The 13,673-nt window shown below is 49.6% G+C and overlaps 1 protein-coding gene across 1 annotated transcript in view; it reads right to left on the bottom strand.

The window, feature by feature from the left end:
* Nucleotides 1-407: 407 nt before the first annotated feature.
* The window catches only part of LOC119975578, an 84,407-nt gene continuing 71,141 nt past the window's right edge, over nt 408-13,673 (bottom strand). Inside the window, exons 2-3 of the mRNA XM_038815367.1 lie at nt 1,199-1,355; nt 408-1,108 (exon numbers count right to left, since the gene is read on the bottom strand). Of these exons, the coding sequence (XP_038671295.1) occupies nt 408-1,108; nt 1,199-1,355 (858 nt within the window). The remainder of the gene's footprint in view (nt 1,109-1,198; nt 1,356-13,673) is intronic.

Raw genomic sequence — 13,673 nt, 5'->3', positions numbered from 1 at the left:
ATAAATCCACAGAGTTCAGACCTGCTCCTACAAGGTATACGCTGTGCACATCAGGTTTCAGGCACCTTTCACCCAAAGTCACACAAGTGGAGGCAGTTGTTGATTTATATGGACAATTGTCTCTGTGAAATGTGCAAATTCCTGAACTGACCCATTCCTGGGTCATTGAAAATGGGAGGCGCTGTGATTAGGGGGCGGGACATCGAGACTCAGGTCTTTTCCACCATTGTCCTCACTGTCGTGGCGAAAATCCAGACTGAAAAGACAGTAAAATATCATGAGGGGGACATAATGAGGTAGGGGATGAGATGTTGGAGGGAGGGATCCTTATTCTTTCTGTGTCTCCCCTATCCCTATGACATTCCCTCTCCTGTACCAGAAGCATGTCCAGCAGCACTGGGCGGCTGCTATCTAGTAGGTGCAGGCGCTACAATCTGAGACAGAATCTGCCTCATTTCATTCAAAGTTTCATTGCTTCTTTGCAAAAGCTGACAAAGAGCATCATTCTGCTGAAGAATTTCATTGTTTCTTTGTAGATACTGGTTTTGAATCTCATTCTGCTGTCTCAGAACCTCATTCTGCTGCTGAAGAATCTCATTGTTTCTTTGCAGATTCTGGCGAGCATCCGTCTTAAATTCAGTCAAAGTTTGCTGAAGCAAGTTAGAAGTGGCCTGATAATTCTCTGTGCTTTGAACCTGTTCCTGATGTAAGCGTTTAAGAGGTTTCAGATCATCTTCATTTTCTTCAGCAGCAGCATGGCCCTTTTGTTGTCCGTGTGCTCTTGGAGACGGCAGAGCTTCTGCTCCCAAAACTTCAGATTCCTCACCTCCGGAAGGTTCTGAGCGTGCTCCCTTCACCACAGCAGCCAGATCATCACAGGCCTCCTCCTTCACACAAACCACAATATTTAACATTGAGTCATCAACACTACCCTCCAAATAAGCCATCTTACCCTCCTGACACTCTCCCTCCTCCACTGCAGCTGCCATGCCACATTGCTGTGAGGTATTCACCTCCGTCCCTTCCTCATCAGCCCTTTCAGGAATCTCAGATGCTGCTGCCAACTCTCCTCCATCACCATCTGATGTTTCCACGGACATCCATGCATCTGTTAGAGCAAGAAAAGCACAATTATTACCTTTTGTCACATAAATTAATTCTCCTCCTGATGGTTTAAACACTCGGCTATTGACATCACCTTCACTCATCCCCATATCTGATCCACCATTGATTATCATGGAGTTGGAGAGACCAAACAGCTTTCTCGTGAACTCCTCCCGTTCAGTCAGCTCCTTGATGTACGGAACCCTCCCTCCATTCAACAAGAGCTCCTGGGCGTTATGGGCCAGCTTTACCTAAAGGAAGAAATGGAAAAGAAATTATAGTCCAGACTTTGCTGTGCTGTCATGTGACACATTTTCCAAGTGCTAGAGATAGTTTTCAGCTTACACCCAGGGGAACTTCTGATGAGAAATTAACCTTATGAAAAAATCAGAGACAACTCCAAGACAACTGCATTTTACAAAGCCTCATAAAGTCTGCAAATAAAACAGCATCTTGTGATCTTTCCCTACTTTCAACTCAAAAACTACAATTTAAAGTCTCAAAAATTAACACAGATATATTTAATATTCAGTTATTGCCACCTTGTCCATCGCACAGAAACTTGTGCATAAGCTACAGCTTCTATACAGATTGATGTCTTCTTTTTCTAATGTTTAGCGATCAGGTCAAAAATAAAATTGACCTTGAAACAATTTTACTAATGGTGGGAGAGGTTGGTGACAGACACTGCTGAGACAGAGAGTGCTTTGGAAGGACAGATCCCCCTGTTTGAGAATTGGAGAGTAAATAAAACAGACAACTCTCAGTGTCAGGGAATCAGGTGAGCCGCAGTGTAAATATGCTGGGGTCTGTGGAGGTCTGTGTTAAGTAATGGGTTAAGAGACATTGCAATTAGTTGTCTCATTTATGTTAAGTGTTCAATGATTGTCTCATTTATGTTAAGTGTTCAATGATTGACACTGATGTGTAAAGGGGCTTCAGGTGGACTCTGGAGCTTGTGATGATCTGTAGAGTTCTGTGCAGAGTGAGTTTGAACCATTAAAGGTGTGTTGGTGAAAAAGGAGCTGAACTCTTGTCTCTTCATACCACAGCATCTAGTACATGTTAACAATGGTAGCAGTGGACGGTTACTGTGTAAATGTGAAGGCTTGAAAGATACAATTTTTCCAGATCAAACCAAGGAGTGAAAAAAAAGGGAAACATGGCTGAACCCAGGACAAAGATGGCTGGTTATGATTATCCTCCCCTATTTTCTGAAAGGGAATCATACGACCAATGGAGAAGTGCAGTAGTTATGTGGACTAAGGTGACTGCTTCAGGAAAGAGAAAACAAGGTATGGCATTGGCTCTTTATAGAACATAGAACAGTACAGCACAGAACAGGCCCCTCGGCCCTCGATGTTGCGCCGAGTAATGACCACCCCACTCAAACCCACGCATCCACCCCACACTCGTAACCCAACAACCCCCCCCCCCCCCTCCTTAACCTTACTTTTTAGGACACTACGGGCAATTTAGCATGGCCAATCCACCTAACCCGCACATCTTTGGACTGTGGGAGGAAACCGGAGCACCCGGAGGAAACCCACGCACACACGGGGAGGACGTGCAGACTCCGCACAGACAGTGACCCAGCCGGGAATCGAACCTGGGACCCTGGAGCTGTGAAGCATTTCTGCTAACCACCATGCTACCGTGCTGCCCATATGGCAGTAAAATCTGAAACAAAGTGCTTTCTGAGCTGGAGTTGGAAGAGTTAGACTCAGAAGAAGGACTGGCGACTTTATTACTTTATATGGATAAGATTTATAAAAAAGATGACTTGTTAAGTGCGTATGAAACATGGTCGGATTTTGATAAGTTCCGGAAAATGGAGGATTTATCTATGGAAGACTATATAATGGAATTTGGCAGACTATATAAAAAGCTGCAGAAACACAGGCTGGAATTTCCACAGTCTGTGTTGGCGTTTAAATTACTTGACTGTGCTAGAGTGAGCAACATGGATAGGCTCTTGGTTTTGACAGGAGTTCAGTTTACGGATAACGATACCTTATTCGAACAGATGACAGCGGCTTAAAAATGTTTTTTGGGGAAACATTCGATTCCAATGGCTCTGATGACCCAAATAGGTCAGCCTGCAATAAGGCAGAATATGGAAGATACACTACTAACAGGATGGCAAAATCGTATGGCTACGAACAGGCCTCAAGACTATAAAAGAAGACCGATACAAGGAAATTATGAAGACAGAAACCCAGTTAGAACCTACAATAGGAGGATGAACCCCAGAAATGAAAGGGGCATGATAAATTGATACTTTCGATGTGAGTCTCAATACTATTATGCTTTCAACTGTCCAACTCGTTATGATAGAGTATTTGAAGCGACACATGACACCGAAGAGTCAGAAGAGGAAAAAGATAGTGACCAGAAAGAAGGCATTGTCCTATTAACAAGCTGTTTTACGCCGGTAATGAGGGTGTTGGTTGCAGAATCTTTTAACTGTGCTGTATTGGACAGTGGCTGCACATCTACTGTGTGTGGGATTGACTGGTTAAAATGTTATCTGGACTCATTGGATGCTGAAAATCGTAACAAGGTTAAGGAATTTAAAAGTTCCACAAGTTTCAGGTTTGGGGTTGATAATACTCTGAAGTCGCTGAAAAGAGTGGTGATCCCTTGCAATATTGCTTGGCTGAATCATTTTATTAGCATGGATGTTGTATCAAGTGAGATATCTTTGCTTCTGAGCAGACCGTCGATGAAGAAAGCACACATGAAGCTGGATATGGAACAGGATAAGGCAACAGGTTTTTGAAAGACGGTGGACTTACAATTTACACAGTCGGGACATTATTGTATTCCATTATTGACAAATAATGTTTCAAGTAGAGTGGTTAAGGATGTATTAATGACAGTTGATAATGCGACTTTAGCTGGTAAAAAGCTTATTGTAGTAAAACTGCATAGGCAATTTGCACATCCGTCTCCTCGGAGGCTGAAACATTTATTAAAGGATGCAGAGGTAAGGGATGATGACTATTCTAAGCTGATAGAACAGGTTGGTGATCGCGGTGAAGTTTGTAGGAAGTACAGAAGGACACCAGCACGACCGATAGTAACCCTACCTTTGACCAGGGATTTTAATGACATTGTGGCCATGGACCTTAAGATCTGGGATAAAGCAAATAATATATTTATTTTGCATTTTGTAGATTTAGCTACCAGATTTAGTCAATCAATGATTGTACGAAGTAAAGAAAAGAGAGTAATTTTGGACAAAATTGTGGAAAAATGGATCGGGACAGGAATAGGTCCACCAGCAAAATTCTTTACGGACAATGGGGGGGAATTTGCTAATGATGAGTTTAGGGATATGTGTGAAAACATGAATATCAGAGTTATGAACACGGCTGCCGAAAGCCCGTTTAGTAATGGTGTCTGCGAAAGAAATCATGCTGTTATCGATGACATGCTTCGGAAAATTTTGGGAGATCGACCAAACTGCAGGCTAAATTCAGCTTTAGCATGGGCGGTACATGCAAAGAATTCATTGCAGATGGTTGGGGGCTATAGCCTTATCAATTAGTGTTTGGTAGAAATCCTAAAATTCCCTCCATTTTGGATGACCAGCCTCCAGCTTGGGAAGGGACTACAATTAGCTCAGGTTTTGCTGAACATTTAAACGCGTTACATAGCAGTAGAAAAGTTTTTTGGAAGCAGAAGTCTCTGAAAGAATTCGCAGAGCTTTAAGACATAATGTACGGCCATCAGATGCCATTTTTCAACCAGGAGAAATGGTATACTATAAGAGAGATAATTCTAATGAATGGAAAGGCCTATGGAAGATCATAGGCATAGATGGCAAAATATTTATTTTGCAACATGGTAATCAAACTATTAGCGTACATTCATCAAGGATAATGGGTACCGATTACAAATGTTCAAATTTAGACAGAGCAGACAGACAAGACGAGGAACCAGAGTCATCTGGTACGCATGTGTTACAGAACTATGAGGACCAGTTAACTGATATAGACAGGGTTTCTGTAGAGGAACACGACACTTCTGATAAATTAGATCAGGCCATTTTTCCGAAAGGGCAACTGCCAAAGGTTGGTACAAAAGTTGGCAGTCAAATACAAACTGCTGGGTCCGTCCCAAGTCTGCGCTATTACAGAGAAATAGGACGATATTTATACATTATAGAATCAAGATAACGTGAATACAGCTTGGTCAGGAATTTGATCAAAAGTAAAACATAAGCAATATCATTAAACTGGCGTCACCTTTCTGACCTTAGAGGGCTGGGGTCTATCATTATCTTGTCTTTGGATTGCATGTTTAAGAAACGGAGCAAACTTGTTTAAGTATCGAAAGAGACGAGTTCTAGCTTATCTTGTGTATTTAGACTGCTCTGGGTTATGACGACTGAGTTTTATCCGAGTTTAGAGTCAGCCAGTTTTCGGGTCAAGTTGACCTTTTCTGCTCTTATTCAGGCCTTAGGTTATGTGATCTGTGAGCTTGGCTTTGTACTAAAAGTTGACCACTTTTCCCAGAATGCCATTATTTACTTCGCACAACACCACATCCCTAAGTGAGTGCACTGGTGTAAGCGGAGGTGCGACGGCCGTGGGAATATGTCACACAAATCGCACGTGAATGGTTTCTCCCTTGTATGAATGTTGGTCATTCACGAGTGTTGATAGATGTGCAAACGCTTTGTCACACATCTAACATTTTTATGTTTCTCCCATGTGAAAGCATTGGTGTATGCAGAGGATCGAAAAGCATGAGAATGACTTCCGTTGGCGACGTGTAGGTGGAGGTCACACGTTGGAAGGCTCCTACTAGAGTCTTTGTTTTTTGGATCTTTATGCCCGGTCTCAGGGGTACCTTTTGGATGAGCTGGTGTGGGAAGATCTGAGGAATCGGTAGAATGTTGAAGTTCCAGAATAAAGGTCAGGGAAGGAAGGGGGCGAGTCCGTCGGCGAAGGCTGTTGTGAGTCGAACAGGAGGAAAGATGGCGGGTGCTGGTTCATTGGGTTGAGACTCTGACCGAGGTGGTATCGGGGGAGTTCAAAAGGCTGTTCGCCAAACATTTAGGGGTGCATCGGAAGGAGATGATGACCTCACTCAAAGAGTGGGTGGAGGAGCGCTTGCCCCGATAAAGGCTGCATTAACAAAGACGTTGATTAAGGTACGGGAGCAAGGAGAGAAGATGAAGAGGTTGGTCGCAACATAGTGACCAGTTCACCTCAATGGGTGAGGAGCCGTGGAGTGTGGCGGAGGTCAATAATGGACTCGGAGCAAAAGTGGAGGACCTGGAGAACAGGTAGATGATACAAAATTTGAGGATCATGGGCTTGACCGAGGGGGTGGAAGGCCAGAGGCCAAGTTGATGGGTGAGAGGGAAGAGCCCTCCCTCTATGAGCTGGACAGTGGCCATCAGTCTCTCCGGCCGAATGAGCCACCAAGGGCGGTCATAGTCTGCTTCCACAGTTACCATGTGGCGGTGAAGGTTATAAACTGAGTGAAGCAGAAACGGGACGTGAAGTGGGAAGGCGTTGGTATGCATATATACCAAGATCTTACTGCGGAGTTTGCGAGAAGGCGGTCAACCTTTGGATGGATGAAACCGGCACTGTAGAGCAGTATGAGGTTTGGAATGGTCTACCCAGCGAAGCTGATAGTGACTCACAATTCGAAGGACTTCTATTGAGCCGGCAGAGGTATTCGTGAAGGCTAAGGACTAGGACTGAGATACGTTTTGGGATTTGGACTTGTATGGCATGGCCTGGGATCATTTTTATTCATTTTTTTTCAACTGGGGGTTTTGATACGGTTTTGTTTCTTTTTATTGGTCTGTTCGGTGGATGTGGTCTCCCTGCTCTGACTGTATGGCTGGAGGGTTAAAGTTGGCTTTTGGTGGGAGAGTGGGGTGGGGAGGGATGGGGTTGGAGGGTTTTCCTGGCATGGGGGGGCCAGGTTGCTGAGGGTGTGGTTGGGAGAAGGTGGGGACTCTGGCAGTGCTCACTGTGCTAGCAAACGAGGGTTGGCTGTTTTTTTTTTCATTTCCAGGATGTGGGCTTCGCTGGCTGGGCCAGCATTTATTGCTCATCCCGAGTTGCCCTTCAGAAGGTGATGGTGGGTTGCCTTCTTGAACTGCTGCAATCCTTGAGGTGTAGGTACACCCACTATGCTGTGAGGGAGAGAGTTCCAGGATGTTGCCCCAGCGACAGTGAAGGGGCGGCGATATATGTCCAAGTCAGGGTGGTGAGTGACTTGGAGGGGAACGTCTAGGTGGTGGGGTTCCCAGGTATCTGCTGCTCTTGTCCTTCTAGATGGTAGTGGTTGTGCATTGGGAAGGTATTGTCTAAGGAACTTTGGTGAGTTATTGCAGTGCATTCTGTAGATGGTACACATGGCTGCTCCTGTTCATTCGTGGTGGAGGGCTTGAACGTTTGTGAAAGGGGGAGCAATCAAGCGGGCTGCTTTGTCCTGGATGGTGTCGAGCTTCTTGAATGTGTTGGAGCTGCACTCATCCAGGCAAGTGGCGAGTATTCCATCACACTCCTGGCTTGTGCCTTGTAGATGGTGGACAGGCTTTTGGTGGGGGGGGGGGGGGGGGGGGGGGTGTTCAGGATGTCAGTTACTTGCCACAGGAATCCTAGTCTTTGACCTGCCTTGGCAGCCACTATATTAATGTGGCTAGTCCAGTTCAGTTTCTGATCAATGGTAACCCCCAGGATGTTGATTGTGCGGGATTCGGCGATGATAATGCCCTTGAATATCAAGGGATGGTGGTTAGATCCTCACTTGTAGGAGATGATCATTGCCTGGCACTTGTGTGGCGTGAATGTAACTTGGCACTTGTCAGCCCAAGCCTGGATATTGTCCCGGTCTTGCTGCATTTGGACATAAATTGCTTCATTATATGAGGAGTCATGAACAGTGCTGAACATTGTGCAGTCATCCACAAACATTCCCACTTCTGCCCTTATGATGGAAGGCAGGTCATTGATGGAGCAGCTGAAGATGGTTGGTCCTCGGACACTACCCTGAAGAACTCCTGCAGTGATGTCCTGGAGCTGAGATGATTGACCTCCAATCACCACAACCATGATCCTCCTGATTCCCATTGACTCCAGTTTAACTAGGGCTCCTTGATGCCATACTCGGTCAAATGCTGCCTTGATGTCAAGGGCTGTCACTCTCACCTCACCTCTGTCATTGAGCTCTTTTGTCCATGTTTGAACCAAGGCTGTAATGAGGTCAGGAGCTGAGTGACCCTGGCCGAACCCAAACTGAGTGTCCGTGAGCAGGTTATTGTTGAGTAAGTGCCACTTTTTTTTTTTTAAATAATTTTTATTGAGAAATTTTGATTTTATACAACAATAACGCACCTTAGTAAAATACCGAAAATAACAATAATATTAACAATCATATACATTCGCCCCATCCCCATGAACAACCCAGCATTTTAACAACAACGCAAATTAATAAAGTTACAGAATAAACACGACAATAATGCACCCCCCCCCCCCCCCCCCCCCCCCCACCCCGGGTTGCTGCTGCTATTGACCCAGTTACCTATCTCTGAGCCAGGAAGTCCAGAAAAGGCTGCCACCGTTTATAGAACCCTTGTGTTGATCCTCTCAGGGCAAATTTGACCTTTTCCAATTTTATAAATCCCGCCATGTCACTGATCCAGGTCTCCACGCTTGGGGGCCTCGCATCCTTCCACTGTAGCAGAATCCTTCGACGGGCTACTAGGGACGCAAAGGCCAGGACCCCGGCCTCTTTCGCCTCCTGCACTCCCGGCTCCACCCCAACCCCAAAAATCGCGAGTCCCCACCCTGGCTTGACCCTGGATCCAACCACCCTCGACACCGTCCCCGCCACCCGCTTCCAGAATTCTTCCAGTGCTGGGCATGCCCAGAACATATGGGCGTGGTTCGCAGGACTCCCCGAACATCTGGTGCACCTGTCCTCACCCCCGAAGAACCTACTCATCCTAGTCCCGGACATGTGGGCCCGGTGCAGCACCTTAAATTGGATGAGACTAAGCCTCGCACATGAGGAGGAAGAGTTGACTCTCTCCAAGGCCTCCGCCCAAGTCCCGTCCTCTATCTGCTCCCCGAGTTCCTCCTCCCATTTAGCCTTCAGCTCCTCCACTGACGACTCCTCCACCTCCTGCATTACCTTATAGATGTCAGACACCTTCCCCTCTCCTACCCACACCCCCGAAAGCACTCTGTCCATCGTCCCCTGCGAGGGCAGCAAAGGGAATCCCTCTACCTGTCGCCTAGCAAACGCCTTTACCTGCAGGTATCTGAACATGTTCCCCTGGGGAAGGCCAAATTTATCTTCCAGTTCCCCCAGGCCCGCAAACCTCCCGCCAATAAACAGGTCCCTCAATTTGCTGATGCCCGCCCTTTGCCATCCCCTGAATCCCCCATCCGTGTTCCCCGGGATGAACCGATGGTTGCCACCCAGTGGAGCCTCCATCGAGCCGCCTGTTTCCCCCCCGATGCCATCTCCACTGTCCCCAGATTCTTAGGGTCGCCGCCACCACCGGGCTCGTGGTAACCCTCTTGGGGGAGAGCGGCAACGGTGCCGTTACCATGGCACCCAGGCTCGTACCTCTACATGACGCCATCTCCATTCTTTTCCACGCCGCCCCTCCCCCCTGCATCACCCATTTACGCACCATTGACACATTGGCTGCCCAATAGTACCCCAGAAGGTTGGGCAGCGCCAGCCCGCCTCTATCCCTTCCTCGCTCCAGGAACACCCTCCTCACTCTCGGAGTCCCATGTGCCCACACAAAGCTCAGAATACTGCCGGTCACTCTCCTAAAGAAGGCCCTGGGAATAAATATGGGCAGGCACTGAAAAAGGAACAAGAACCTCGGAAGCACTGTCATTTTGACGGACTGCACCCTCCCCGCCAACGACAATGGCAGCATGTCCCACCTCCTGAACTCCTCCTCCATCTGATCTACCAGTCTGGTAAAGTTATGCTTGTGGAGAGTCCCCAGTCCCTGGCCACTTGCACCCCCAGGTACCTAAAGCTCTCTCCTGCCCTCCTAAGCGGGAGCCTACCAATTCCTTCCTCCTGGTCTCCAGGGTGCACCACAAACACCTCGCTCTTGCCTAAGTTTAATTTATAACCTGAGAAGGTCCCAAACTCGGCTAGTAACTCCATCACTCCCGGCATCCCTCCCACCGGGTCCGCCACATACAGTAACAGGTCGTCGGCATACAACGACACCCTATGTTCCTCTCCACCTCGCACCAAGCCTCTCCACCTCTCTGAATCTCTCAATGCCATCGCCAGCGGCTCGATTGCCAGTGCAAACAACAAGGGGGACAAGGGGCAACCCTGCCTGGTCCCTCGGTAAAGCCGGAAGTACTCCGACCTCCTCCTATTCGTGGCCACGCACGCCATCGGGGCCTCATATAGCAGCCGTACCCATCTAATGAACCCTTCACCAAATCCAAACCTCCCCAACACCTCCCATAGGTACCCCCACTCCACTCTATCGAAGGCCTTCTCCGCATCCAGCGCCACCACTATCTCTGCCTCCCCCTAAAACGCCGGCATCATAATGACTTTCAGCAATCTCCGCACATTCGTGTTCAGCTGCCTTCCCTTCACAAAACCTGTCTGGTCCTCATGCACAACCCCTGGCACACAGTCCTCTATCCTGGTGGCCAGGATTTTTGCCAGCACCTTAGCATCACGTTGAGGAGAGATATGGGCCTGTATGAACCACACTGCTGGGGGTCCTTGTCCTTCTTTAAAATTAACGAGATCAGCGCCCGTGACATCGTCGGGGGCAAAGTCCCCCCTTCCCACGCTTCGTTGAGTGTCCGCACCAGCAAGGGGCCCACTAGGTCCACGAACTTTTTATAAAATTCCACCGGGAACCCATCCGGCCCCGGTGCCTTCCCTGACTGCATCTGCCCGATCCCCTTAACTAGCTCCTCCAGCTCAATCGGCGCACCCAGCCCCTCCATCTTCTCCTCCTGCACCTTCGGGAAAGAAAGCCCGTCGAGGAACCTCTTCATTCCCCTCCTCTCCCCCGTTGGCTCCGACCGGTACAGTTCCCCGTAAAAGTCCTTGAAGACCTCATTCACCTCTACCCCCTTCCGCACCACATTCCCACTCTTGTCTCTCACTCCAGCAATCTCCTTAGCCGCATCCCGCTTACGGAGCTGATGAGCCAGCATCCTACTCGCCTTTTCACCATGTTCGTACACTGCCCCTTGTGCCTTCCTCCACTGTGCCTCCGCCTTTCTAGTGGTCAGCAAATCAAATTTAGCCTGCAGGCTGCGCCTCTCCCCCAACAGTCCCTCCTCTGGTGCCTCTGCATACCTCCTGTCCACCTCCAGCATCTTTCCCACCAGTCTATCCCTCTCACTCCTCTCGCTCCTCTCCCTGTGTGCCCGAATGGATATCAGCTCCCCACGAATCACTGCCTTCAGGGCTTCCCAGACCACCCCCACCTGAACCTCCCCCGTATCATTCACCTCAAGGTACCCCTCATTACTTGCCCGGACCCTCCTACACACCTCCTCCTCCGCCAACAACCCCACATCCAACCGCCACAATGGACGTTGGTCTCGCACCTCCCCCATCTCCAACTCTATCCAATGCGGAGCGTGGTCGGAGATTGCAATGGCCGAATACTCGGCCTCCTCCACTCTCGGAATCAGTCCCCTACTCACCACGAAGAAATCTATCCGAGAGTAGACCCTATGTACGTGGGAGAAGAAAGAGTACTCGCGTGCCCTCGGCCTTACAAACCTCCATGGATCCACCCCACCCATCTGATCCATAAACCCTCTCAGTACCTTGGCCGCCGCCGGCCTCCTACCCGTCCTAGAGCTGGACCGATCCATTGAAGGATCCAACACCGTATTAAAGTCCCCCCTATGATCAGACCTCCCGCCTCCAGATCCGGGATCCGTCCCAACATACGCCTCATAAAGCCCGCATCGTCCCAATTTGGGGCATACACACTAGCCAGTACCACCTTCTCTCCTTGCAGCCTGCCCCTAACCATCACATACCTACCCCCCTTTTCCGCCACCACCTCCGATGCCTCAAACAACACATTTTTCCCCACCAGAATCGCCACTCCCCGGTTCCTCACATCCAACCCCGAGTGGAAAACCTGCCCCACCCATCCCTTCCTCAGGTGGACCTGGTCCGCCACCCTCAGGTGGGTCTTCTGCAGCATTGCCACATCCGCCTTTAGCCCCTTCAGGTGAGCCAGTACCCTTGACCGCTTCACCGGCCCATTCAACCCTCTCACATTCCAAGTGACCAACCGGATCAGAGGGCGTCCCGCCCCCCTCCCCCGTCGGCTAGCCATAGCCCGTCGACTGCCCGCCCCAGGGCAGCATCCCCTGCTCGACCCCGTCCCCATAGCAACAACCCCTCACCTCTGTCCCCCCAACCCCCACCAGCTCCTTCTTGCCCCTACCAGCAGCAACCCGGTATTCTCCTTCCCCCCCCCCCCTCCCTTCCCCCCCAGGCTAGGAACCCTCCCAGCCGCGAACCGTCCTCCATTGTACTTCCGTGGGTCAGCTAACTTCTGCTGACCCCGGAAACTCCCGCCAATAGCCCGACCCCTCCCGAAGTGGGATCATCCCCCATCCTATCCCTCCTCCTGGCACCGCTCCAGCGCGGGGAAGAACCAGTTAAGGCCCCACCTCCCCCGTCACCGTCTCCGCCCCCCAGCCCCGCAGTGCGGGAAACCAGAGGAAAGCCCGCGCTTTCGCCCTGCCCCACCACACCCTTCTGACGCAGCTCCCAAATATCAGCCCCCCTCCATACCCCCACTCCGACATAGAATACAACATACCCCCCGACCCTCCCCGCAAGATACACAGCCCAAACAATGCCCCAAGCACAAAAACAAAAACATAGCAGAACAACCCCTCCGTAAATAACCATATCAAAATTGCAAAAGTACTAAAACAAGACGAAAAAAACCGAAGAAAAAGAGAACACAGCAACAGCCGAATCCAGCACTAATATCTTACAGCCGACCTCGCAACCCCCAACCCCTAGTTCAAGTCCAGTTTCTCCGTCCGCACGAAGGCCCACGCCTCCTCCGGGGAATCGAAATAATGGTGCCGATCCGAATAAGTTACCCACAGGCGCGCGGGCTGCAACATTCCGAACTTTATCTTTTTTCTATACAGCACCTCTTTCGTCCGATTAAATCCGGACCGCCGCTTAGCCACCTCCGCACTCCAGTCCTGGTAGATCCGTACTACCCCATTCTCCCAATTGCTGATCTTCACCTTCTTGGCCCAGCGCAGCACGCAGTCCCGATCACTGAACCGGTGGAACCTCACCAGCACCGCACGCGGGGGTTCATTCTCCTTAGGCCTCCTGGCCAGTACTCTGTGTGCTCCCTCCAGCTCCAGGGGCAGATGGAGAGACCCGGCCCCCACTAGCGAATTCAGCATTACAGCCACATAGGCTGTCAGGTCCGATCCCTCTAGCCCCTCCGCAAGGCCCAAGATCCGCAGGTTTTTCCGCCTCATGCGGTGATCCAGCTCCTCGAAGCGTTCCTGCCACTT

The sequence above is a fragment of the Scyliorhinus canicula genome, chromosome 13, assembly GCF_902713615.1.
Source record: "Scyliorhinus canicula chromosome 13, sScyCan1.1, whole genome shotgun sequence".
Taxonomy (NCBI): Eukaryota; Metazoa; Chordata; class Chondrichthyes; order Carcharhiniformes; family Scyliorhinidae; genus Scyliorhinus; species Scyliorhinus canicula.
The sequence above is the reverse complement of the archived record's forward strand: the minus strand, read 5'-3'. Positions and strand labels throughout refer to the sequence as shown.